The sequence below is a fragment of the Meleagris gallopavo genome, unplaced genomic scaffold (assembly GCF_000146605.3).
Source record: "Meleagris gallopavo isolate NT-WF06-2002-E0010 breed Aviagen turkey brand Nicholas breeding stock unplaced genomic scaffold, Turkey_5.1 ChrUn_random_7180001957424, whole genome shotgun sequence".
Lineage (NCBI taxonomy): Eukaryota > Metazoa > Chordata > Aves > Galliformes > Phasianidae > Meleagris > Meleagris gallopavo.
Window position 1 is genome coordinate 91,756 of NW_011217650.1, and position 25,729 is coordinate 117,484.

Genomic DNA, 25,729 nt, shown 5'->3' on the forward strand with positions numbered 1-25,729 from the left:
CCGCGGCAGGAAGCGGCGGGCAGGAGGCTGTGCAGCCCGCGGGCTGTTCGTCCTTGCGGGGTCGTTGCGGCCGCGCGGCGTTCCCCGTCTCGCTCAGCAGGTGGCGCTGATGTCGCGGTGCGCGGGGCCCTGGCTGTGGCGGTGGGTAGCGAGGGTTGGGTTTGGCGCGGCTGGCGGGGGAACTTGCCGAAATGCGTGCAGTGAAGCGGGGGGGCTGCGTGCCGCCATGAGGCTTTGCTGCTGGTGTGGGATGCTACCCTGTGCTCTGATCTCCACATGGGGTTGGTATCTCACAGGATGGTGAAGGGGAAAGCAGCGCTGTGTAAATGTGTCATCTATTGAAAACAGCGGTGCTGCCAAGATAACAAGTTCTACCTGAGGCAGGGAGTTGCTGTGTCCTTTAAAATGGATTTCTCATCTCCTTTGCTGTTGGACTTTAAGAACACAGCTTTTTGCTTCCAGCACTTGTCACTTCAGAGATATGTGGTTGCTATTTACATCAAATTAATGCTTAACTTGCACGCCAAGAAGCTTTTAATTTTGTATCACACTTTATATCTAGGCCACATGATAGAGCGCCCGTCCTCTGGCATCAGAGCTCAGCTTTGCCACTGACATCCTGAGGAGTTCTCTGCTGCAGGGCATCTTTGTTGGGCAGTTATTTCTGTTTGCTACTCCCAAGTAATGTTGAGATATTATCTTTGCACAGTGCCTTTAGATTTTTGCAGAAAAAGCTTCAGACTGTTACATTTCTGGCTTCTGTTTTACTTTTATCGTTTTACCTCCCTCTAGTGTAGCATGTAAAATAGCAACTGCAAAGAAGTGGCACACAAGCCATATTTCATGCTTCTTGAAAACTTTCTTTAAAACCACGAGTTTCTGGTTTTAAAAGGAAAGGGCTTCATTTTCACATTGACAGTTCACATGGGTGGTTACTAAGATGCAGTTTATCTATGTAATAACAGTGGGGGATTGGATGACTTTTAGCCTTTGCTGAGAACATTTCCTAGATGAACATGGCTTGTCTGCTTGAGCTCTGTGTTATTTGTGCTTGATCCTCTGTGCTCTTCTGCTGCTCTCCTTGCAGTTAAGAGGGGGACATGGCTGTAAGAGCATGTGGCTTGATAATCTACAGAAGACTGCAGCCATCACCATCTTCTAAGGCTGCTGACAGTATCGAATACCTCCTCCTCCAGACCTCCTATGGGACCCATCACTGGACCCCTCCAAAAGGTGATGTTTGTTCTGATAACTTCAGTGTTGCTTGTGTCAGGAATGATATTTCTGACTTAATTTGGCTGAACGCTCCTAAGGTTAGCTTTGGGGGCAGTTAACTAGCTGACATTCACAGCTAATTGTGCTCTTTGGGCACCAGAATGAGGAGTTTTATGGCTGCATCAGAGCCAGTATGTGGTGGTACATGGTGGTACCAGAAAAAGCACAACACGGAAGTATTTCAGGTACGTTCTGCATTTTCTTAAGTACTGTTTCTGCCCACTAGTTTGTACTTCTTATTTTGTAGAATAGTTTTCTAAACAGGAGTTTATGAATTGGGGGAAAAAAAAGCTACTAACAAAATCAGCTGTGCTCTTCTGTTAATGAGAAAACTTTACAAATCTCTCCCTCTGTCCACTTCACTAAAAGCCTAGCTAGAAGAGTTTGCAACCTACTGGAAAATCAAGACCCATAACTATTATGAGAGGAGAGATCCATGTGAAAAGCTTTCTCAGGAAATGCAGAAGTTCTGAACATGGCTAGCATGTTGGCAAGTGAAATGTCTCAGACACGTGTATCTCATGCGCTCAGATCATAACATTAACAGTTTTATAGATAAAAAAATGAAAGCATTGTTACATTTTATGTTCTCTTCAGTGTGAGTGGTCTTCAAAGGGAGTTCCAGGTTGCAAAAACTTCTGTACAATACAGATACAAATTTAAAGTGATTATAACTTTTAATACTTCTGACACCTCTCCAAGGGCACACAGGATACAAGTCTACTTATGACTATAGCTGCACCTTGATATCTTTAAAGTTCCCTAAGCAACCTTTATGGAATTAAACTGTGCTTGCCTCGATTCCCGCACATAAACATCACTCTGACCTGCGCTCTTAAAACTGTGACCTGGTACAAATTGAGTCTGATGGGAGGGAGATGTAGGGTTTGTTTTCCTTCTCAGCATATTGTGACTGCATGAGTGTAAATGAATTCGAGGAGCTAAAAGCTGCAGTGATGTGCTGTCAGTTGTCCTTTTTCTCTTCCTGGTAGGCAGAGTATACCACTCAAAGCTGGAAACTTGCTGAGCTTAGGGCAGAGGTTAGCAATAGTGAGATGTGCTGGTTACCTTTCGCTGTGCTGGCAGGCTGGTGGTAGCATCCATGTCCTATGAGTTGAAACTGAACCCAGCCTCCAGTTTTATTGCTGCCTCAACTCACTGCATCTTTGGTATTGATAGGTCATGACTGTCATTAACTGTGGTTCTTCACTGTTTGTGGATGTTCTGTGGGACTTGCTGTGGATAAGATGAAAGAAATCCAGTTGTGCAAGTCTAGGTGTATTATTTTTCTCAGCTGTTAGTAAAAGTCCCAGCTTTGGAAATATGCATATCCTTCAGAAAGAAGGAGACTTTGACTTGCAGTGCTGAGAGTCAGGGGAAATTATTTTTATTTAGAGTTACTGTGTGTTTGATCTCAAATATCTAAAACATCAAATGCAGTGTCAGATGCTGTTTTTTGCAGTTATTTTTTTAAATAGAATTGTGTTTTACATTTGAGAAAGTGTCACATAAAAGGATGGTTAAGCTTCTGATACATAAAGATGTGAGAGAGACTTTTTGACAAAGCAAAACGAACTTCCCACATATACCAATCTGATTACTAAAAGGTGGCTTTGGGTACGTGAAACCTGAGAAAATACTTCTCTGTGATAAGTTGTGGCTATATGCAGACACCTAAATAGAATAGAGAGTGATACTAGAGGCAAAATAAAGCTTTTTTCTTTTTTTTTTCTTCCCCCTTGAAGCCTCTCAGCTCGTATTTCATTGCTTTTTTGAGGTCTTGCTTGACTTGTTCTATTTATGGTCTTGTCTGGATCTTTCATGAGAAAACTAAATCTGACATTTCTCAACAAAAATACAAACAGCTGGGGATATGGGGATATGTTATATTTATCCTTTGTTTGTAATGGCCACTCTCATTCTAAGCAACATAAAACAAATAGGGTGTCCTGGAGAACTAAAACAGCCACTGGCAAGACTGGCATTTAGGTGTGCTGTACTTCACAGGGTAATATGGAAAAAAAATAAAAAGACTCGTAAACTGCTGCATGACCCAGTGCAGAAGAAAATAGTGGTGGTCTCTGATAACTTACCATCCAAATCTTAGCATCCAAGTGTTCCTAGTGTGGCTCAGGATTTGTAACCTACTCTTGAAGGTTGAAGCAATCTTAAGTATGAAGCATGGCAACCTTGTTGTTTTCCAGCTAGTGATTTCATGATTTACTTCTTAGTGGTTTAGGATGTACTGAAACAAGGAAATGCAGGAAGCTAATTTGGTTCTGTTTGATAACATTCACTTTTTTTTTTTTTTGGCTATAAAATACTGTTGAAATTTTATAGCATTCATGATGTTGTCCTAAGCTGTGAATCAAGAGATTGAAATGTTTCTTTGTGAAACTCACCTTTCAAATGGAATTTGCTAGTGTCTGGTGTCACTGTTTTTGTGTTGTTTGTGTGAATAAGAGTTCTGCAGAACGGAGCCTTGAGCTTTAGTGGGAAGGAAGAAATTGAGGAAGAGGACTAAGACTCCTGGAGATCAGCAGTCTCCTTTCATGCTGGCTTAAGGAAAAATATTCAGTAAGCAGTCAGTTCTTAGCCTACGGTGTAATGTGAGGTGGACCACTGTGGGTGCATGGTGCTACAGAAGAGGAGGGTAGGACTGTGAAGAAAAGATGTCTCATGCTAACAGGCCACTGGTTATTTTGAAAGATGCAGTATGAACAACAATTGTAAAAGCCACAGAAGCAAAATCAAGACATAAATGTTTGAAAAGCAATCTCTGTTCTCTGATTCTATCTTGACTCTTGGTCCGCTATTGTGTCCTCTCTTCTCTCTCCTAATATTTCTCAGTTGTCAAATGAAGAAAACAAAATCTTAGTTTTTGTCTTGGAGATTTATTTTTTTACGCTCTTGACAGGCCATGTGGATCCAGGAGAGGATGACTTGCAGACAGCCTTCAGGGAAACACAGGAAGAGGCAGGTCTTCAGGCCAGTCAACTCACTCTTGTGGAAGGGTACAGGAAAGAACTGCACTATCCTGTCCGTGGCAAACCCAAGACTGTTGTTTACTGGCTGGCGGAAGTGAAGGATTGTAACACAGAAATTAAGCTCTCGGAGGAGCACCAGGCTTTCCGCTGGCTGAAGCTGGAGGATGCTTGCAAATTTGCAGAATATGAGGATATGCAAGCAACTCTGAAAGATGTGCATCAGTTTCTCAGCTCCGACAAATAAATGCTTTTGTGAAGAGCAAGAAGAATTTTTGGAGAAACAGCCTGGTATATATATTTTTTTAAACTTAATTTTATTTTTTAGCCAATAGAAGTACTATATGGCTGCAGAAATATACTTTCTTTTTCTAAACCTCTGCAAACTCAGTAATAGATACTTGGGGCTTTTAAAGAACTTATGCTTTTGTCTCCCATAGCTAATGTAAAAATAGTGTGATCTGACTCAACTGTAAGCCAGAGATGTCTGAGTTGAAACCCTGAGCTAACAAAGTCTCTCTGTGTTCCTCTCTGTTTTTCTTGAAGTGCTGAATAATTGTGTCTGTTTTTGAAAATCAAACACGTGATGTTTTTTGACTTGCTGATATAGATCTGTAGTGTTGTAAAAATGAGCATATGGAGATTTTTTTTAATAATAAAATGTGTATTGCAGAAGTTGCATCTTGCATTTAAAATAGGGCAGCAGTAGTTCTGTTCCCAATTCTTATGCTGATATGCTGTGATAATCTGTCAAATCATTTCAGGTCTGTTTGTATCATGAATTTATGTACATATCTATTGTTCTGTTATGAAAATAGTTGCTATCCAAGGAGTCTCAGTAAACTGTTGACATACAGTATTTAAATGGTGAACTTGGAGTTCTTCCCCCTTCCTTTTTGTTCTCTAACAGATATTATACATACATTATTCAAAAAGTTGTGACAGGGAAATCTGTGGCTGCCTAACAGAGCATTTTCTGCACGGAGTATGTGAGCTAATAGGCCTTGCATCTGTTTGATAGCATTGTTGGCTGCAGACTGCACACACAGGGGCAGCACGGTCATGCAAGATGTCAGTGTTTTGCTGCAGATAATTCTGTTGGGTGATTACAGTAGGCTGTGGTGGTGCTTCTGGCTTCTGCATCTTCACCTGCATCAGCTTTTCTGTGAATCTCTCTTTTGTCTTTGACACGCTAGCACTTTGTATGATCACTGATGTTCTGTTAGTAATGACTCATAATCTTTTGGGTGTTTTGGTACGGTAATACCAAAAAAGAATGATAGCATTATTAAATTATTGTGAAAGAAAGCAAGGTTTCTGAATCCCAGATAACTCCCCCTTGCACTCCCCCCCACCCCCAAAAAAGTCCCTCCTTCCCTTTGTCTTCTGTAGTTTTTGCTGCCTAAACACTTGCACCTTACTGCTTTACAAAGCAAGCGAGTGTATGAGAAAGGGGGTTTTGCTTCTATTCTGTTTTCCTATTTGCTTCAGGAGGGAAGATGGTAATTGGCATTATATTAGCCCTGGTGAAGACCTTCAGTACCAGATGTGCAAGCATGACTGGGCTGAAAACTGTGCTGCAGTTTAGTGTTGTAATATTCCCCAGGTATGTGGTGCTCATCCTTTGGCACCTGTAGCAGTAATGTCATGTTTATCACTGTTTCCTTCCCATGGATTGATTTACAAAAGTATTCTCAAAATGCAGTCTTTTTTGCATAGGTATAAAAACAAATAAAATCTAGTGTTATTCCACTTCACAGGTAAGTTTTATTTCAATTGTTAACACTGTAAAAGCATTACATTCAGGTGATGGCAGAAAGTGAACAGCGCTCAGGTTTGTGCAACTGCTCTGTGTGTTGCTCAGCTAATGGATGGAAGCAGAGGGTGGAAGGCGTCTCCCACTGTCACCTGGTCCATCTCCATCATCTATTTCAGAGTCCTTCCTGGTGGACAGCTGAAAACGTGATGTTTGAGACCTCTCATGATGAAATGCCGCATTTTTCAGCTCCCCTGCCCATATCTGGGAAAATTTGGTCTTCAGCATATAATCTAAGTAATCTAAGTAAGCCAGTGAGAACTATCTGGAAGATAACAACTACTAGCAAGGTGGAGGGGTAGAAAACAGTCGGATGCCTATGCAGAATTATTTTTTACATTATTGTTTAAGCTGCCATTTAATCAGTACTATGCAAACAGTTGCATGATTGCCTTCATGTTTATGGGAAAGATTTGCATGTTAAGTATGAATTACAGAGCATCTTTAACAAGTCATATGCTCTGCCCATTTGGCAGTAGTGAAGATTTGCTTCTCTGGGAAACACAGCACTTGTTGAACTCCATATATGTGTTTTAATGACATTGTTCTGCGCGTAGCTCCCTAAGTGCATCAGCATTTTGGAGGTTAGCAAGTGCTGTGTGCTGTAAGGCAGGGTGTCCCACAGGCAGAATTTCAAGCAACTTAATTGGGCAAAGAAAAAGTTTAAAAGCATATAAATGTGGTAATTGGTGAGGCATTCTTGTGGGCATTTTGAGCAATGTGTGTACAGAATGTATTCTCATAATTTTTGCGCGTAAAAGGATGCTTACGCATTTGGAAATTTGACCTAAAAGTGTATGCAAAGTCTTTGGATTTGTTTTAAAGGGTAGTATTGGAAACTGAGAATGCAGTTCTGAATATCGTTTGTGTTTTTTGGTTGCTGGTGAAGAAAGCGTTCTTTCTTTGCCCATGTCTAGAACTGAAGTATTTTACCAAGAAGCATCTGGGAAATGCTCCAGTAAAAAAATAGAGAATAATCTGCCTGGGGAAGACACCTATAACCAATGTCTGTGAGTTTACATCCTGAACTGCTTGTATTTTTATTTTATTTTATTTATTTATTTATTTATTTATTTATTTATTGAGACCAGCCAAGCTCTTAATAATATAGCAGTTAACTTTTCACCAGGCTGGAGATCTGTGGATTTTTTGTTTTGTTTTGTTTGCTTTGTTTTTGTTTTTAAAGTCAGAGGCAAATTCCTTGGAGAACTTCTGTCTGTCGTAGATTAAATAAAATCAAACTGTAGAGAACTGCAAAGGAGACAGGCAAGGGGGATGAAGTCAGGCTTTTTTTTCAGTTGTACCCAATGCTAGGATGAAAGGCAACAAGCACAAACTGAAACCTCTGTCTGAGCATCGAGAAACTCTTCTGTGCTGATTGAGTAACAGCATTAGCACACATTGCCCACAGAGGTCGTGGATCTCCTCCTTGGAGATCTTCAACAGCTGCCTGGTTGTGGTCCTGGCCAACCTTTTCTGAGTGTCCCCACTTGTCCTGGTTGGACCAGGTGGAGCCAGAGGTCCTGCCAACCTCAGCATTTTGTGATTTTGTGAAGTCAAAGCTCCACTGAAATTGCATGTCTTCACTTAGGAAAAAGTGAGAAATGTTGTTTAAGTAAGAGGTAAGTTTCTCTTGCACTACTGAACAAATATAGTGATGCAGCTTGTACTTGTAATGTGCTGGTGTTAGTAATTCTTTCCCCAGATATTTCCTGATCTATAGTTGTGATTACAGTTTACAACATCACAAGATCAGCAAGAAGGAAGGCATAAACTCATGAATATCAGGAACACACTAAGACATTGCAAGTTTGACCGAGTAAAGATCAGAATTGAGCATGACAAGTCACAGATAATTATGCAAGAAGTGCAGAAGCTGAAGAGTATCTTCTTCCAAGAAAAAAAAAGACACGAAACACTAACAACAAAAACTATTCCTGCTCAAAGTGGGAGCAGTATATCTATTCATTGGCTATTCCATGTGACTACAGGAAATCTGGTATAAAATGGCCCGATAATATCCCCAACAAGCAGCACCATTAACTTGTCATTCTACGTAAAGGAAGAGGATGTGTACTATAATGAGGGTCAGTAGATCTTAAGTATGTAAATATTTTGAGAGACAGATATTCACTCAGCAGGACTCTTGCAGTGATGCAGAGAGGAATGGAGTGCAGTTTTTTAACTTCGAAAAATGACTTGCTGTGTTAACTTAGTGGGGGGAGTATTTTGGCAGATAGTCTAGAAGAGACTCATCTTTGAGTCCTGAAGACAGTGCATATTAGTTAAGTTCACACACTGACAAAATAATCAACAGCCTTCTGTGACTGTTGGCAGCTAGTTTAAACTTAAAAAGTATTTAAAGATCACCAAAGCTTGCATTATACTTTGTCTCCAAGGATTTACTTTCTCATATGCTCAGTAACTACAAATTCAAGACAATAGATGGTTGAAGTTGGCAAGATGCCAGCTTCATTTTGCTATTTTTGGGCTTTGTTAAATAGAAAAGCCATGCATTTAGGCATTGGGTGCCTAAACAAAAGTCTGCTCTGCTTGCTTCAACCTTGTGCTTCATAGGGTGATTTCTGTGTTTAAAGAAAAAGAAGGGGAAAAAAAAAAACAGCTCTTACATCTCCCAAACAAAATGGTAATGCCTGGGAGGAGGTTCATTATGGAGGCTTTCTTCTTGGTGAGAATGGTGAAGAGTAACAAGCAATGAAACAGCAGCTGTGTTATTTCAGTGCTAGTCCACCTGATAGTTGGCATTATCGAAAAGAGGAGTGACGGTTCCATCTTTCCACTCAATGAGTATCTCTCCATGCCGCAAGGAAGGGGAACGAGATGGTGGGAGGTACAGCTGGGGGCATCTTCGTAAGGGAGACGTCTCCCGTAAGTCAGCTCTGCTGCTGCTGGCTGGAGGGTTCTTCAGAGCAGAGAGGATTTTCTTCTTCCTGGGGTAAAAGAGGCAAGGGTATGTAATTGCATCTGCCTACCACTTTGTTGCCTTTCCACATAAACTGAATCAGCAACCGTGATGCCCAAATTCCCTTAATAATCTTCAAGGATTATATTGTACACATAGGGAAGAGATAGCCAACAGCAGTATTTGCATGGGACAGTGAGCAGGAAAAAGAATAGTAGAGAGGAGAAATCATCAGTGACATCATGGGTGAGCACAGGCACGTTCTGAAATGCAACACAGACTGAAAAACCGTAATCTAACTTACTTGTTGTAATGAACATTGAGCGTCAGTATTATTAATCCCAGTATGAATGCCAAGGGGCTGAGGACTAGCATTGCCGTCTTCCAATTGGTGCCTGGGAGGATGTAATAGGAAACAATCATGTAATGCTTATTCCCATTCTTACACAATAGCCAGTGTTACTGCAAAAACACATCAAATGTCCCTACAGACTAGCAGGTAACAGGAAAACTGCTTTTTTTTATAACATCAAAGCCATACAGCTGCATTAAGTTGCAACTGTTGAAATTTCCATAGAAAGATTTTATTTCTTGCCTGGAAGATGACAGCCGTTCATACTTCCCTGTTCTGCAGCTCTCTGACATAAAATAAAAAAGGCTGAGGAAAGGCACTCATGTTAGTGCGTATCTGAATTTCTCATGGTGAACTGGGATAAAATATTTGTATGTTTTCACTTATTTCTGGGGAGATTTGCTTGATCTTTCAGAGGCGCTTTTCTGGTAAGTTGTTCGGGGTTCCTGTTCCCTACTAAACGTCCAGGATCCAGCATCATGTAACTGCAGCGGATAAGAAAGTCAGTGGCACTGATGAGCCTCTATCCAGCTGTTCACTGTCCTGTGCTGATCTCTGGACCTACCTGCAAGCCTAGCCCCAGTGGTTTTCCCTCGATTTCCATGATGCTTTTTAGAGTGATTGTACGACACATCTGGGGAAAGAAGCAGAAAGGCACAGATTAGTGGTTTCCATTGTTGGACCGAAGGAAGCTCTGGTTTCTTCCTGAGCTGAACTGTAGCCACTTGTACGGAGCTAGAAAGGGATAAAAGGCTTGTTCCTCAGTGCTTCCCTGTGTCTTGCTCCAGTTGTTAGAGGAGATGGTTTAATGTATGTACCTGATCATAGATATCTTTGCTCCTAGCACATCCTATGGCTGTGCCTTCAGACTAAGGTTATGGCCATACACTAAACCACTTGTCAAGGCAAACATCTCAGTGTGCCTTGTGAGAGTAAAGTCTTGAATCTCTCAGGAGTATACATGGAAGTTCTTCAGAAATACCAAGGTTCTTAGCACTATTGAGAAAAAAAAGCTTGAGTAATTGCTAGATGTTGCCCAGATTTCTCCTCCTGCTGTTCTTGTATATGCATTCAGAAGAGGAAAGTGCTCACCCTCGTGTTCTGGGAGGTATGCCTGTTTAGTCTTCACAGAAACCATTGTGCTGTTCAATTTATTCACCAGAGGTGGGTCAGTGAAGCCCACAGAAGATTCCCTCTCCATGGCATCAGTCTTTGATGAATCGATGGTTTTACCTTGGTAGGAAATAAAGCAAAGATGCATGTCGTTGTAATTCACTTTTTGTACAGAAATCTGAATACATTCAGTGCCCAGCAAAGGAAGGGAACGCTGCCCTGCTATGTTAGTCCTAACCCTGCAAGGCAAATGGGATGCAGTGCAATTGCAGTCACCTCTTGCAGTATACCAGAGGCCTTCAGTTCTCTTGGGTTTCAAAAAATAAATGAATTTCTAAAGACTGAATCTAGAGCTGGAACAGAGTTTATTTTCTGGTGCAGAGTAAGGTAATTAGTCTAGAAAATACGTATGCGACACCAGAAGTTAAAGGGTTGTGAGGAGAAAGCAAGCTGAACTATAGCTAAGTGTTACAGGTAATACTAACACAGCAGATGGAGGAATGGGCTCAAAAGGGTAGAAAGCAGTACTTATTCTCTTGCAAGTGAGTAAGATAAGCATGATACCATGTCAAATGTTGCTGATTATTTGAGAAATCTAGATACCAAATTGTTTTTAGGCTGAATGAAAAGAAGGTCATGGCTGGCAGACTGTCTTCTGAAGAAGCTAGAGTGCCCTGCTTTGATCTAGATGTTGTGGAGTGCAAATGAAGGGGGAAAAGCTTATGTATCAGGTGGGCTTGCACAGTGTTTTCCGGACACTACCGCTGCAGTAACCAGAGTCGGACTCTGAAGAACTGCAGAGGATCTGACATAGAGCAAGTTCTGAGCAAAGGCAGGTGTTTCTATATGGCAGCAAGCTGGCTGAAATCTCATCAGCATTTTTTGCCTTGACAGGCTTACAGCAGAGGTAGAGTGTGGGATAGCAGCTACTGCCAGAGGGGAGGTTGTGGAAAATCTTGTGGCAGCAAGATGCTCTCCTGCACTGATCCATGTGGCAAGAAAGCCAGCCCTGCCGTGGGGCTGGTAAGAAAACTGTCAGTTTGCACAGGGCACACTAGTGCAACCTGATTTAAAGCCTGTCCTGTGTTTACCCTTGCAGCCTTATTTGGGGAGCCTGGCTCTGAGGCAGCCCTGGACTGCCAGGAACATTGCCTCAGGGAATGCAAATGCTTTTTCACATGCCTTTTTCCCATATCTTAAATGTCGTACACATGTCCTGGCCTATATTTAGCTTGCCTATTATAGTATTTAATTTTTATTTGCTGTATTTATCTTCATCCTAAACAAACACTAATGCTTGTGCCTACTGATCTGTGATAATTACACGTTGACTTTGTAGGCTTTTTAAAAACCTCAGTTAAAAGACCATCTTGTCTACATGACAGCTGTAAAAGCTCTCATATTTTCTTCTGTTTCCAATTAGATATAACTTCTTTGCGTCATAAGCTTATACTCTTAATCCATTTGCTTACTACACCAAAAAAAAAATAAAAAAAAAAAATCATATTTTTTCTTCATTCATTTCTGCAATGCTGAAAATCTGAGGCCATGAAATCTTCCTATGAGGGAACTAATTTCCCTAGAGCAAGACTGGGAATCTTGTCACCTACAATGAACAAACACAGAAAAATCATTACAAACACTGTCTGTATTTAAGTCCCTGGAGTGGAAGAAGGGAGAGGAGAGGAGAAACTTAGTGTGATTTTTCAGGTCTCGATTCTGGACACAACTGCATAAAAGAAGACCTGAAAACACCCTCCCTTGCAGGTGAATTAAAGGAAATGGGGAATCAAACTGGATGATGAATTATGGTCCAATTATAGTGGTCTGCAGTGGGCTTCACTAGCCATCTGAGAAATGGTGACAGCCACACCCGGGTGCAATAGCTGTGCCCAGCTATTCTTCACTGATTCAGGCGAAATTTCCAAAATACCTGTCTTCTGGCCATCACCATAGTGGCAGCTGACATTTAGAGGCCTCGTCCTGCAAGGCACTGTGTGCTTTCTGGAAGCACTGAGCAGCAGCTCCCAGAAAGCAGCAGGGCTGACTGTGGGTTGTTTGGTATGTCTGCAGATGAGGCTGATGTGATCATGGATTAGAATGAAGGATGAAAGCCTGGTGTTAGGTGACCTGGATGATGCCCAAAGTTAGCCGTTAGCTGTTAGAAACTAACAGCTAACTAACTCTACCTCATCTTACTTTCATATATCCACACCCGTGTGTCTACAACTCCCCGCATTGATTCAGCAGGTCTCAGAGCAGCTCTCTGGGCAGCAGCACAGATGGTTTCATCCTCCAAAGTCTTCCACCTGCTGAATTTGTCCTTCTTCCTTGAGACGAAGACCTTGTGGCCTCCATCCTTGGTGCTGAGGTGGAAGCCCAAGCTTTGCAGAGTCAAGTGCCCCTTCTTGCTGCAGGCCCACACTTGGTGTTCCCTGTTTCTGCAGGGCTCCATCTTGGCCAGGCCATACTCCCGTGTCTTGTGGGCTGACAAGCACTGCTTGGTCTGCAGGCTGGTGATGGTCCCGCTGGCCGGGTCCCAGCTCCACCACTGCTGCTGGGAGTGTGGCATGCACTCAGCCAGGCCGATGCCGTCAGCCTCGCGGTGGGACACATGGATGCATTTTTCCAGACGGATGTTTCTGATGAGGAAGCCTTGCCCCTCTGCTACTGCAGTACAACCAGAGCACGGTTTAATATGGTACATCTCCAAGGCAAACACATCACCTGAGCACCAAGCACTGTAAAAGCCCTGGGGAAGGGAGATATAACCCACCGGATCTTTTCTGACTGGGCTTGGTTACATAAACCATTCACCTGGCCTCCTGATTCCTCAGAATGACATTTCTTTAAAATTCAGAGTGCACAAAAAGTGAGGAGCAATACTGGAGGGAAGAAATGACAGTGCTGTGTATCTAATTCCCATGTAACTAACGGGAAAAAAGCGCACTGTCCTTGGGAAATGGTGCTTTCATGAAATATCTGTCTCTACATATTTAATTTGTATTTGAACTGATTATAGCTTGAAAAAGGTACCCATCTTTCTCTTCCTCCAAAATAATTAGATGGTTTGGATTTTTTTTTTACACTTTTCTAATTCTATTTTTTCATATAAAAAAGAGCAATTGAAACCCTTGAACCCCTGAATGCTATCCATTTGGGGCCAATTAGGCCACTTAGGCTATCGCTCCATTAAGTGTCTTCTTGTGCTATTACAGGAACATTAGGATACAACCATACCCTGTTAGAAGTCTGCAAGTACTTGGATGACACAACTCAGAATAAATATCAAACTAAACTTGGATTAGTACACCTGGCATTGGTCTGCACTCCCCAGACATGAATTTACTACTTTTAAAGGTCCCTCTGTAAGAGATGTTGCTGCTGTCCCACAGCATGCCATTTGAAACAATTTCTATAGTTGCTTCTTGCAGTTAGTAGCAATGGGTCTCAGCATTTTTGGTGATTTGGGATGGATGTCATCCTGTTAGCTGGACAATTATATCTACTTTCAGTAAAAAATCAGCAGGTGTGGCCTGTGAACATCCTGAGCAAAATGTTAAATGCAAAACCATATGTTGCTGACACAGATGTAGCTCCTTCCTGTTTTGTATTTTATGCCTAAATTGCAGATTGAGGGAGTGAAAGAAGTAGTTCAGGTTCCACATTCTCAGAGATATTTTAGGCTTAATTACACTTAACAAGTAGCAACTTTCACCTTCTGCAGTGACATTTTTAATGCATCCCCAGGAATGACAGATTTAAGATCCTGTCAACATACACTACTGAGTATAAAGAGGAGACTGAAAAATGGTAATAGACAAGAAGACTGATATTTATCTAAACATCTATTTCTGCAGAATTTCCCCTCACAAGGCAAGGAACAATGCTTTTCTTTGGCAGCATGTATTTGGCTCAGTACTTGAAAAAAAATAATGAAATGTAAACAGGAGCTGGTACACAATACCAAGAATAGGAACAATAGCTTAAAAGAACTCTCATGTTTTCTTTCAGGAAATTCTAAGGGTCTGCTAGATTAATAGTGTCAGTAGGCTGCTAAATCAAAAACAGCCTTGGGCTGTTTGGTCAGGTCTGAATGCATGGGGAGAGGCAGGTAGAAATTGCGGAACAACTCCTGCACCTACTCTGGGAGAAAGCTGGATGTGTCCATGCTGGCAAATACAGTTCTGTGGTCCTGAGAGAGTCACCAATCCAGGCAGGTTCCAAGATGCCAAGAGCAGGTTCCTAAATGGCAGTTACATTCTGGGAGATCTTCGGGTAGCAGATGAGTCCAGTCCTCCTTATTTCTCAGTGAGGGCTGGATAAAAACATTCAGTGTGCCTTAGGCTTGAATTTCTGCCTCAAAGACAGGTTACTGCTAGCTTCCAATGGCAGGAGAAATGTCTCATTTACCAAAATGTCTCAATTAATCTCCCCTAATCTTCAGAAAATCCAAAGGGATGAATACAATCCCCTGCCCACCCCTCCTGCCATCCATCTGTTTATTTTTAGGAGCTGAAATGCAGGATTCTCAGAAACACTTTGCTTCATTTTAATTGAGAGAAATTAATTTCAGAAGTGATGAACTGAGAGCTACATAAAAATGTAACAGAAGAACGTGAGAACCTAATGGGTCAGATAAAATATTTTCTGGGCACCTCATCCTGTCTCCAACACTGAGCATCAGCATTTGCTTGTAGGGGAAGAGAGTAAAAATCAGGCAAGTAAAGAGAGCATGCAAGAGAGATATCTGCAAGCTCTCCAGTGCTTCCTTCCCAAGCTGAATGAGCTAGCTAGGAGAGCATTTCTGGGTATCTATGATTAAAATTATTTTTCCCACGTACATTACACCATGTTTTTCCACACTAATGTTCAATAACCATTTTATTGCTCAATCAGTATCATGAGCTTCTTCTGCTACTCCACACAGCCAGCCTCACTTTAGCTTATTCTGAGTAATTTTGTGCCATCAGCAAAATTTATTACTTCATTATTCACCCCATTTCCCAAGATCACTGTGCCATTGATCTTTGTCAGAGCCTGCAGATACCTCACTCTGCTGTGATCGTTTTCAACTTATTCTGCCTCTTTGTTCCTTGCCTTTAACCAGTTACCAGACCATGGGTGAAATCTCTCATTACTCTGTAAGAACAGAGTTTTTGAGGTTCTTAGCAGAAGAATCTTTCTCAAACCCTTTTGCAAATACAAGTGCAAGGTCCAGATCAGCTCACCATTTCTGAGCCACTGATGCCGTCACTGATATGATCCCACTACAAGATCTGTATTGGCTTTACTCATACTTGTCTGCCTGACCACAAATTGTTTGTTGCTCCTCCTGATTTATCTGATTCCAAAATTAAATCCAGTGACCTCTGTTGTCCAAGCTGTGCAAGGATCCTTCTCAAGTCTGACATAATTGTCATAACCCAGTCCTTTGGTGCTGAGGCTGCTTTAAGGAACAGTTTGCATAGCCCTTTGAGGCTTTAAAAATATTGTATTCTGTTTTGTTCAGTGCACCAGAGCCTGTCATTTGCTCAGATTTATCTTTTTTCCCTGTGAACAGTCACTGGCAGTGTACATTCCTCCTTAGGACATCATCATCCTGCCCCATATTACCTACCATGCTCTTGCCCTTTCGAGCTGCTTTTTTCTACCAGCTCAGTTTTATGCAGATTTCACAGAATCACAGAATTGTAGGGGTTGGAAGGGACCTCTAGAGATCATTGAGACCAACCCCCGTTCAGTTTTCAAAGACTCATTCCACTAAATATCCAAGACAGCATGTCTGCCAAGGAAATACATGAAAGCTAGGGAAGCTCAGCACTGCAACCAATGTGCTTTCTTTGAGATTTTTACATTTCCTCAGTAATGTATGTGGTCTGAGTATCTTTACTACTGATGGTGTTGTTTCTCATGATATGGATCTTGTAAAGCTGGCTTCACAAAAACAGAATTTTCCGTGTGACCCTGTTGGACTTTATGAACTTGAAAGTTTTTTCCAAACAAGGTGATTCTTTGATTTATGTGATCCCTATCAAGATGAGAGCCTGTGTAGATTGTTTGGGTTCACCATCTGCCAACAGTACATTATTGCTTTCCTGAGGTTGACATTTTGATATCTGAAGGACACTGATGGTGAGCTAAAGGTAATTGGCAACAGTCGTTGTGACCCCACAGGTCATAAGCAATGCACAAGAAATCAGAAAAAACACGTTTACCTTGGGATACATATCAGACACTGAGACTTCTAAGTCAGGAAGAAAATGATTTTTTTCCACCAAAACTGTGAGGCCCTGAAGCGCTGCAAATGAGGCCGTCTGTCCTACCATGTTAAATGTTAACTTGGAGCATGCAGACTATGGTAGCCAGCTTACACCTTGAGGATGTGAGCTCAGCTTCTATGGAAAATGCCAGCCTTATCCAAGGGACTGGAATAGATGCCTGCTTTGATCTGCTCATGCTTGAACATTTTGGCCTCTTTATATTTTTAGGAACAAAACAAACAATTTCTAGCACTCGATGCCAGCTTGTTCATCCTATGTCACTGCCACTCCGTCTGGTCACAAAAAAGATAAACAAGCCAATGCAGTCCCCTGCCTCTCTGTGACATAACCACTCTTGGGACATGCTGTTCCTTACATGACCAACAGCAAAATCCATGCAACATTCCTAATTACGGTAATGCTGTTGGGAGGGCCGTGGTTACCTGTAGCCCCAGCGTTGCTGGGAAAGTGTCTACTCTTTCTTAGCAGTGTTCGATCAAAGCCATTTAGGACATTGTTTGGGATTGCAGAAGCAGAGGATAAGTCAGAACAGAGTGAGTGCAGATTTCCAAAAGGCTGCAGGTGAGCAAGGAGCCTGGAGATACAGAACCGACATTAACTTCTTTTGCCTTCCCCAGTTCAGGATACTAACTCTTACAATATGCCTCAGTTAGCTTAATTTCTCTTGCCAAGTTGCTGGTTCTTTTTTTTTTTTCTGAGGAGGAAATGACTGTGAAATCACTGTGAGGAATCCACCTTCTCCTGCCTCTACCTGTCCTGGAAGGCACGCAGCCATCTGTGTGGCTGCAGCATCTGCTGTAAAAGTTGCTTTGTGTGAACCCCCACCGCTCAGGAGAGCTCCCATGTCTTCATGGGTACCACCACAGCAGTGGGTTGCCCCAAGTCACCCAGGCAGCAGCAAGCACAGCTCAGAGAAATGTTTTCAGGCTGCTGCTTCTACCCATACTGAGCGCAGCACTTATACATGCACTGCAGCCTGGGAACATTGCAGCAGCAGTGCTGCAGCCTGAGTAATGGTGGGGCAAGCCAGAGCATTACCTGCTCAGGTGAGTTCTGGCTCTACTGTCTAAAACTGAATGAGGTCACACAGCTATGGAGCATTCAGCAGCACAGGCTGGCCCACATTGGTCTTATATATCTTACCAATGTTTGCCTTCTTGCTTAACTCACCCTAAATATCATCTCTCCCAGGATTAGGGCCCCTCCATGGTGTTGGAGCATTGGGAGGATAAGGGTTTAGAAGAATCCCATCCTCTAAATTTGCTCTGCCAGCAATTTCCATCTCTGTCCTCACTCAAAACACTTCTATAAGAGCTTCTGGCTCCTCTCAGAGCCCAGAAGAAGGGAAAATAACCAAAGAATGCAAAGAAAGACAACTTTAGTTTCTCAAACATCATTGTGGCTATGGGGACAACACCAGGCCCTATCCCATACTGATATCTAACCCTCTTCCTTCATGCAAGCACAGTATGTAACCTCATTGCTAGTACCTGTTCCAGAGTCTGACAATGGTAATGCACAGCCACCACACTTTTCTATCCAGACTCTTGACTGGGATTCAATTTCAGGACTAATCTTAAATTCAGACATTCCTACGGACTCATTGTAACACATCTGCAAAACCAGGCAGTCCAGAAAGTTGGCGGATGAGGATTGAAGAGACTTTCATGGATTTAATCATAGCAACAGCAGCAATTTGCTGAGATGCCTGAAGCTATCATATCCTGCCATGAGCAAAAGCACAGCTTAATGTCTTTTCTGAACAGGAGGAAGCTGTTCCAATGTTATTTGTTTCCATCTCCTATTGAGGGTCAGGACTTGATAGAAATGAAAAGATACTGTGGCAAAACAGAGGGAATCTCCAGCTAAGGTTGGAAGGTTCCCCTGCAGATGTAGCCTGGTACAAAACATAGCCCTGTGAGATCACTCATAGGAACACTGCTTTTAATTTAACTGAAGTAAGCAGCTTGAGTTGCTTATGAATAAATATGAAGTACTGAGCAGGAGCAGGCTTGGATGGTGCCCAGAAGTAGCTCCTTTTCACAAAATCCCACCACAGGAGACCAGCCTGAGATTGTGGGATGAGGAAATTAAAAATAACTTGTTGTCATAAGAGAGATATAATGAAGCAGATGACCTAGATCCATTTGGTCAAAAGCAGGAAACTTAGATGCAGTGAGAGCCATGGTGTTGGCCATCGCGTTGATCCAAAGGTGTCCAGTCTTTAGAAATGCCTCCTTTTTGGCAGTGAGGTTTTTGTGTAGGAAAGACTGGAATAACTGGCTTAGATCTGCAGATTGATCAAATCCTTATAGCCCCACTGAAAGCCTGTGTGTTTACATAGGTAAAGGCTGACCCACAGCAGTCAGCAAGGCATGAGCTAGGGACTGGCCCAAGAGCTTGGTAGGCTGATAAACTTACAGCATGGCCATTTTTCTTTGGAAACTCCCAAAAACTGGAGTATAAAAAGGGAACTGAACAGTCAAAAGACTATTTTCCAAGTAAGGAGGGCAGAGGTGGGTGCTCCCAAAGAATGGCCTGTTTTGCTTTTAAACAGGCAAAAGGTGTTGTTCTCAGCCACAAAGTGTGGTGGCTGAGAAAAACCATCCCATCCACTATAACTGTGATCTGTGGCCTCAAGAAACTTTCATATGGCAATTTGAAAATCCACCAACCTGACTTCCAGTTATTTTCTGGATCTATCTTCTACTCCAGGGCCTCCACTAACAAGGGGCAAATCATAGAATCATAGAATGGTTTGGGTTGAAAGGGACCTTTAAGATCACCTAGCTCCTACCCCCTTCTATAGGCAGGGATACCTCTCGCTAGACCAGGTTGCTCACAGCCTCCTGCAGCCTGGCCTTGAATGCCTCTAGGGAGGAAGCATCCAGAACATCACTGGACAATCTGTTCCAGTGTCTCACCACCCTCACAGTAAAGAATTTCTTCCTACCATTTGTTCCAGTCTAAAGCCATTCCCCCTCATCTTGTCACGATGTGCCCTTATAAAAAGTCCCTTCCCACAAGAGTGCTTCTCCTGAGTGGTCTCTTAGAAACCAGTACAGAACTGGCAGGGTGGTTCAGGACACGTATTTCTCCTGCAGAATGCAGATTGACGCAAATCACTGCCTGTTTGAGGAATAGGGGACTGCAAGTTCCATGCAGGATTCAGATGTTCATGTTGCCCAATTGCCAAGCCAGTAACTGAAGTGTGCAGTTGCTATGAGATCATCATGTGCATTGATTTCATTTTTGCTATTGTTTTTCCCACACATTTCCTCCTGCTTGTCTTACGGTACAGCTCTAAAGAGAACTTTGAGAACTTCTGTCCTTTGATTCATTGGACTTTTCTTGGGCACGGGGCAGTTTTGGAAATTTCTATCATTATTTAAATCTAAGATCACTACTCTATAGACTTACATTCACTTTTTTTTTTTNNNNTTTTTGTAAAATGGGGCAAAGGCAGATCTGGAGCTGAATGAGCAGCTACCTGGCAACTCTGGGTTTATGGTGCTCTATTTCCATCACTTCAGACAACGATTAGCTCTCATAAGTCATGTCATTTTTATAGAAAAGTCAACGAAGCCTACTGATATTGCCAGTAATTAGCTGGCAAATTGCTTGTCAGGGCAAGCACCTGATTGCAAATACTTTATGTTCTGCACTCAGATTACTTTCCAGCAACACAGTACTCCAAGACTTGTTTCCAGCTGTTGCTTCTAGCAACAACGCTGCCCTGTGTTTTTTCCTTACCATTGCAGTTTTCTTAGGAAAAACTTTATTTTTGTTTGACCAACAAGTCTTCATAGCTCTTGCTACTGGTGTAAGGTCTACTTTTGGCTGAGTATCTAAGACACCAGAGCAGTCATAGAAATAAAGGAAAAGTTTTAGTGTGGAAACACACAGGGGTAATTGATGGGAAGCAGAAGTCAGTGAGGCCAAAAAGCCTCGTGTATGTGGGGAAAACCAGTCCATAGAGGGAGATATGGAGGAGGTCTTTGTAATCCAGGAAGGTCAGAGAGAATGGGTGGGGGCTGACTGTCCAGGAACCAGCCCCAAATGAAACTGGAGGCAGAAGAGGAAGGCTAGCAGCATTGAGGAGGAGATGGCTCCATGCACACAGCATCCTTGCCATAGGAGAGATTCCATGCAGGTGGAGGAGAGGAATCTGGGAGCCAGTGAATAGTTAAACACACTGGGGTGAGGAAATCCCCTGAGCAGAAAACGGTTGGAGGCTGGAAAAATGTTTGGGGAGGGAGAAGTACTGGATACTATTGGTCTTTATGCCCCTTCCACAAATGATGCTTAAAGGAACCGGTGGAATTGGAGCCGCCAGCAGCACAAATTGGGGAGAGGGGTTCCCAGGGGTTGTTGTGGGAGAAACATCTGTGTGGCCATTGCTCTCAGCTCCCTTGAATCAGTGTGAAATGTGGCATTATTTCAGCAGTTTTCTGTTTGCAGCTTTCTGTCTGATCTCACAAGCACAGGACAGTGCTCTGCTGGGGAGCTGTGAGACTTCACTTTACAGGAAGACACTTCAGCTCCCCCACGTATGGCAGGGAGTTTCCAAAGCTACCAGCAGCTTAGGCAATTCCAGGATTCCCATTTTACAGCAGGAAAATGAACCTCTGAAGTCTGCCAAGAGCAAGAAACTCTGTCCTGCTCAGTGCCTTAGGACTGCAGCTGTAGGTGGGATAGACTGAAAATCACACCAAACAAAGAACGTTTGCTCTCTGCCCTCTGAGCTTGTTTTGAGCATTCCCAGATATTGGAGAGATGCATTCAATTCTTGAAAAACCCCTGTGGTTTTATTAGTGGTTTAGCTGAAATGCAGCAACTGATCACACGATTACATCAAATGCATTTCACCGTAAAAGAACAGAAATTTGGAGGAAAACATCCTCTGATCCTCCTCAATTTACCAATAAAATAGCTATGGAGCTCCTGTTGGACAGCAGCAAAGCACCACTGTCTCCCAGCACCGGGCAAGATCTCTGCTGGAGCAAAGAGAAAGACAAAATCCCTACAGCTTTCCTGCAGTCCTGACATCCCAACATCTCCTGTTCCTGCCCTGACCACACTGCCCATTGGCACAACAAAATGCATGCATTCCGTCTGGGACTTAAAAAGGAGAGATGGAAATTGCTGGATTTAATTTAACTGAGAGTTTAGGGTGCAAAAAAATCACTGAGGAGTCTGAGGTTTGTCTTTAGGGAATAAAAATCCCAGCTGCAGAGGCAAAATTGTTGTCCAGGGAGCCTGAAAATCTCTGAGCATGCAGCTTGTAAAACCACAGGTCTCTTGTCCTTGCATTCAGGGGCTGAATGAGTCCTGAAACACTTGAGGGATTCATTTCGGTGAAGAACTTTCAATAACCTGCATCCTCAGGCAGAACAACAAAATAAAAACAGAATTATTTATTATTTCTGGGACTTTGCTGCCTGCTGCCCATGACAGGTGGGCCAGCTGGAGGGCTTGTTCCTTAGAAACATCTCTCTGGCTCTGCAGGATGCTGCTTGCCAAGGCTCCTTCTTCCCTCCTCTCCCCAAGCCCCAGGCTGCTTGGCTCCCAAATCCTCCCATGCCTGCAGGATGCTGTATTTCAGTGACCTTGGCAGTAGGCAGTCACCCACTGGAACACAGCATGATCTGTGCCATGCTGAGTGGCACAGGGTCCTCAGCACATTCTGCTGACCACCGACCACCATGCAGCAGGACCAGCTCCACAGGGTCCTGTCCCCTTTTCCACTATCTGACACCAGGACATGACAAGAAAACCAGCACCCAGGGATTAATTCACTGCAGTTTGGCCGACTTGCTGTTAAAAGTGGCCAATATGATGCTGTAGTGCCCTGCATGAGCAGTCCTCTTAAACACTTGTGTTTAATCCTATTTAAATTTGAAATGCACTTGCAGGCACTTCTTTTACAGCCGGCGGGCTTAGAGCTTTGCAGGCAGAGCATTTCAGCAGGAAACTGGGTTAAGCTCCGGGAGGTGCTTCACATCTCCCTTTTCTGGCTACCCCGAAGGAAGAGAAACTTACCCTCAAGCCAAGGCAGGAGGCAAATGCAACTCAGACTCAGCCTGAAAAGCTCCATTGTGTCCCAACTCGGACGGGGGAAGGAGCCTCGGGAGCCCTCTCTGTCATTCAAGGCAGAAAAAGCCTGCCAGGAGGAGAAATCTCCTCTTTTGTCCTAGCGCCTTGGCAGGACGCTTATCAGCGAAGCGTCGGCGCTGGGACGAGGTCCCGCTGGGCGTTATCCCGTAGGAGAAATCCTATGGCGAGCCGGGCTGGAGGGCACGCCGCACCGACGCGGAATAGCCGCCGACCACGGCTTCTCGCTGCTCCTCGGCAACAGCAGCCGCATGCTAAGGAGCCTGGCGGGCTGCCCCGCGGGGCTGGGCCCGAGCAGGATGCAAGGCTCGCCCGGGAGGAGAAGGCAAAGCGTGGAGGGGCGTGGGATGCCCAAACCGTGCTCGGCTGGGGCGGGCGCTGTCAAGGGGTCGTCGGCTCTTCAGGTTTTCTGCGTGCGTCAGTTTGAGCTCCGAGCTGCGGGAAAGTTCCACGTTGCTCTCCGAGCAGCAGCAGTTGGGTGAAACAGCAGCCGGGGAAGCTTTGTCAGAGAGATGCTCTCTACCAGCCCCCTCCTCGCTGTGCTTCCCTGTCCCACCTGCTCGCTGGAGCAGTTCCCCTCTGCATCATCATTAAATGCAGAGGTGCCTCTCGTACAAAGACACTCCATTTCTCCTTTTGGCTCCCGCGCTGGATGGCATCAGCATCGAATCTCCCCGCTCTGCCCATGAGACCAGGAGTTCCCGGAGCCACTCCTGCCTGACCATTGTGCTGCACTCACGGAAAATGCTGCAGAACTGCGGTTGTAGGACTTCCCTGGGCAATGCACCAAGTTGCACTGAACACCGGTGTTTTTAATTTTTAAAAGCACATATGTTAACTTTTTTTCCACATTACTGCTTTGTTCTAAGATATAAAATGTGAATGCTCTGTTGCACTCACTGAGAGAGTCCCTTTGCAGAGGAGCAGAGGCAGGACCTTGTTTTCCTTCTCCGGAATGGAGGTGCACTGCAGGCAGGTGTAGAATGTTTCCGTAAATATCCTGGTGCAGAGGTTGCTGTGCTCTTCTACGGCTAATCATGCTATCATTCCTTCCTATGGAACCGGTACTTCACCTGCTTTTCTCCTCCTGGGTCTTTGGTCCATTTTACATGAAGGAAATGGGGACATGGAGAGGCTGTGTTGTGCCCAGCATCAAAAAGTCTGTCTCTGATCTACCTAATCCTACAGTTCATAGAATTATAGAATCATTAAGGTTGGAAAAGACCTCTGAGATCATCTAGTCCATGTGTCAGCCCATCCTCAGCATGCCCACTAACCACATCCCTCAGTGTGACATCTCCATGTTTCTTGAACACCTCCAGAGACAGTGACTCTACCAGCTCTCTGGGCAGCCCATTCCACTGCATTACCACGCTTTCTGTTCTCCCAGCCCACTGAATCACTGTTGCTTTTCAACACCCAGAAAGCCTTTTCCGAGCCATGCCAGGAAGGTCCTTCTCTTGCCCTGACGTGGCACTCTAACATATTATGACCATGCTGGGTCAGTCCCCTGGACTGAATTTGGTGAGGACTCAGTGTGGCTGTTGAAGGAAAACTGAGAAATAACAATAATGAGGTTTTAAATTTTCCTGTCGTTTTCATCTCAAATTTTAGTCCAGTGCTGGTGTGTTCAGCTCTGTGGTGTCTCAGATCACACCTGCAAACTTCACAGACCACAGAATTACGGAGTTACCTGGGTCTTGGAAAAGACCAAGGTCATCAAGTCCAACCATCTCCATGACCTACTGAGTTCCATCACTAATCATATCCTTTAGTGTCATGTCCACACATCTCTTGAACACCTCCAGGGACGGGGACCTCACCACTGATCTAATGTGTGACCAAAACGTTGTTGTGCTTTTGCTGCAGCCACACTGGTGATTTGAGGGAAGTGTTGCCCATACCCACCTCCATCAGCACCTTTACATCACCCTTACTTCACTTCAGGGTTTTTTTTTTTTTTTTTTTTTAATTTACATTTCCTTGATGGCATGGGTGAGTAGCTCTATCTTTTTTCATCAGGGTGAGATTTCAGTTTTGTGAAAGTTATCTTGCTTCTAATGACCTCTCCCATCTGCTGGTAAGCCATGCTCACTTCCTTTGCTCACTTCCTTCGTAACTTTTCTTGTAGCTCAACTCACCTTCCCGTAGGTCTGATGCCATCAACTCTGGCTGTCATCAAGAGACACTGAAGTATGTGGGAGCTTCCCCTTGCTGCCCCCATCCTCCTTCAGGGCACATGATGGATATGTGCTCCACCCACAGAAGCAAATTAACACTACAACCAGAGGCAAATCCCCTTTTATCTGGCAATAGTGAGGTACAGGATATTCATCCTGTCCCCACCAGTGCTGGGTGGAGGAGATCCTAGCCCAGAACACCATGCAGGAAAATTGTCAGCCTAGAAGTACTGAAACAAACCAGCTTAACATCAGCCACTGAGATCTTTGGGTCTCCAGAAAGCAGATCTTTCTTATCCCTCGTGTACAGAACATCATCATTCTGCTCCAGTGCATTTTAAAAGCACACACCCTTTTACAAAACTCAGACACTTTGGCCTTATTTTTTATACATGTAGGGAAGAATTTGCATACAGAAATCTCTGTGGAAGAGCCCATTCTTCCACAGTGCATTGACTGGCTGACAGCACAGCTTAATCTCTTCCATAATATTTCCATGGCTTTTCCTAAGCTTCCCTAGGAGGGAGCAAGCAACTTTCAAGCTGTGCTCTCTCCCACACAGTGAAGGATAGTTCCCATGGAAGAAGGATAGTTCCATAATTGCTGGCTCCCAGTCACATCATTTCAATGTCCAATTGGTCCTTTCTGACCTGCATCCCCTGGAACAGCCTTGTTCATGGCTCCATCC

The 25,729-nt window shown here is 43.7% G+C and overlaps 2 protein-coding genes across 4 annotated transcripts; one reads left to right on the forward strand and one right to left on the reverse strand.

The window, feature by feature from the left end:
- The first annotated feature begins 6 nt into the window (after nt 1-6).
- NUDT2 (nudix hydrolase 2) lies at nt 7-5,131 on the forward strand. 3 transcript variants are annotated; one of them, XM_010728357.3, is made up of 3 exons: nt 7-141; nt 1,088-1,233; nt 4,193-5,131. In XM_010728357.3, the coding sequence occupies exons 2-3, from the start codon at nt 1,101-1,103 to the stop codon at nt 4,504-4,506; spliced, it is 447 nt and encodes a 148-aa protein (XP_010726659.1). In that variant the 5' UTR covers nt 7-141; nt 1,088-1,100; the 3' UTR covers nt 4,507-5,131. The 3 variants fall into 3 exon arrangements, with proteins under 3 accessions (XP_010726659.1, XP_010726660.1, XP_010726661.1); XM_010728358.3 differs by having other exon boundaries at nt 7-117; XM_010728359.3 differs by having other exon boundaries at nt 7-100.
- A 308-nt stretch (nt 5,132-5,439) lies between these two features.
- Nucleotides 5,440-24,826, reverse strand: LOC104917199. Its single transcript, XM_010728360.3, has 6 exons — nt 22,790-24,826; nt 12,663-13,133; nt 10,443-10,583; nt 9,916-9,984; nt 9,303-9,393; nt 5,440-9,026 (listed from the first exon to the last, which is right to left on the reverse strand). The coding sequence occupies exons 1-6, from the start codon at nt 22,842-22,844 to the stop codon at nt 8,819-8,821; spliced, it is 1,035 nt and encodes a 344-aa protein (XP_010726662.1). The 5' UTR covers nt 22,845-24,826; the 3' UTR covers nt 5,440-8,818.
- Between the last annotated feature and the right edge of the window lie 903 nt (nt 24,827-25,729).

What these genes read in the sequence shown, in the direction of transcription:
- LOC104917199 (XM_010728360.3), bottom strand. Translation starts at nt 22,844, where the DNA reads ATGGAGCTTTTCAGGCTGAGTCTGAGTTGCATTTGCCTCCTGCCTTGG. An exon ending in ACGGGTGTGGATATATGAAA is followed by an intron (nt 10,584 to 12,662) that starts GTAAGATGAGGT and finishes TTTCCTACCAAG; the next exon opens with GTAAAACCATCGATTCATCA. An exon ending in CACTGGGGCTAGGCTTGCAG is followed by an intron (nt 9,394 to 9,915) that starts GTAGGTCCAGAG and finishes ACATCCTCCCAG; the next exon opens with GCACCAATTGGAAGACGGCA.
- NUDT2 (XM_010728357.3), top strand. Translation starts at nt 1,101, where the DNA reads ATGGCTGTAAGAGCATGTGGCTTGATAATCTACAGAAGACTGCAGCCA. An exon ending in TCACTGGACCCCTCCAAAAG is followed by an intron (nt 1,234 to 4,192) that starts GTGATGTTTGTT and finishes CGCTCTTGACAG; the next exon opens with GCCATGTGGATCCAGGAGAG.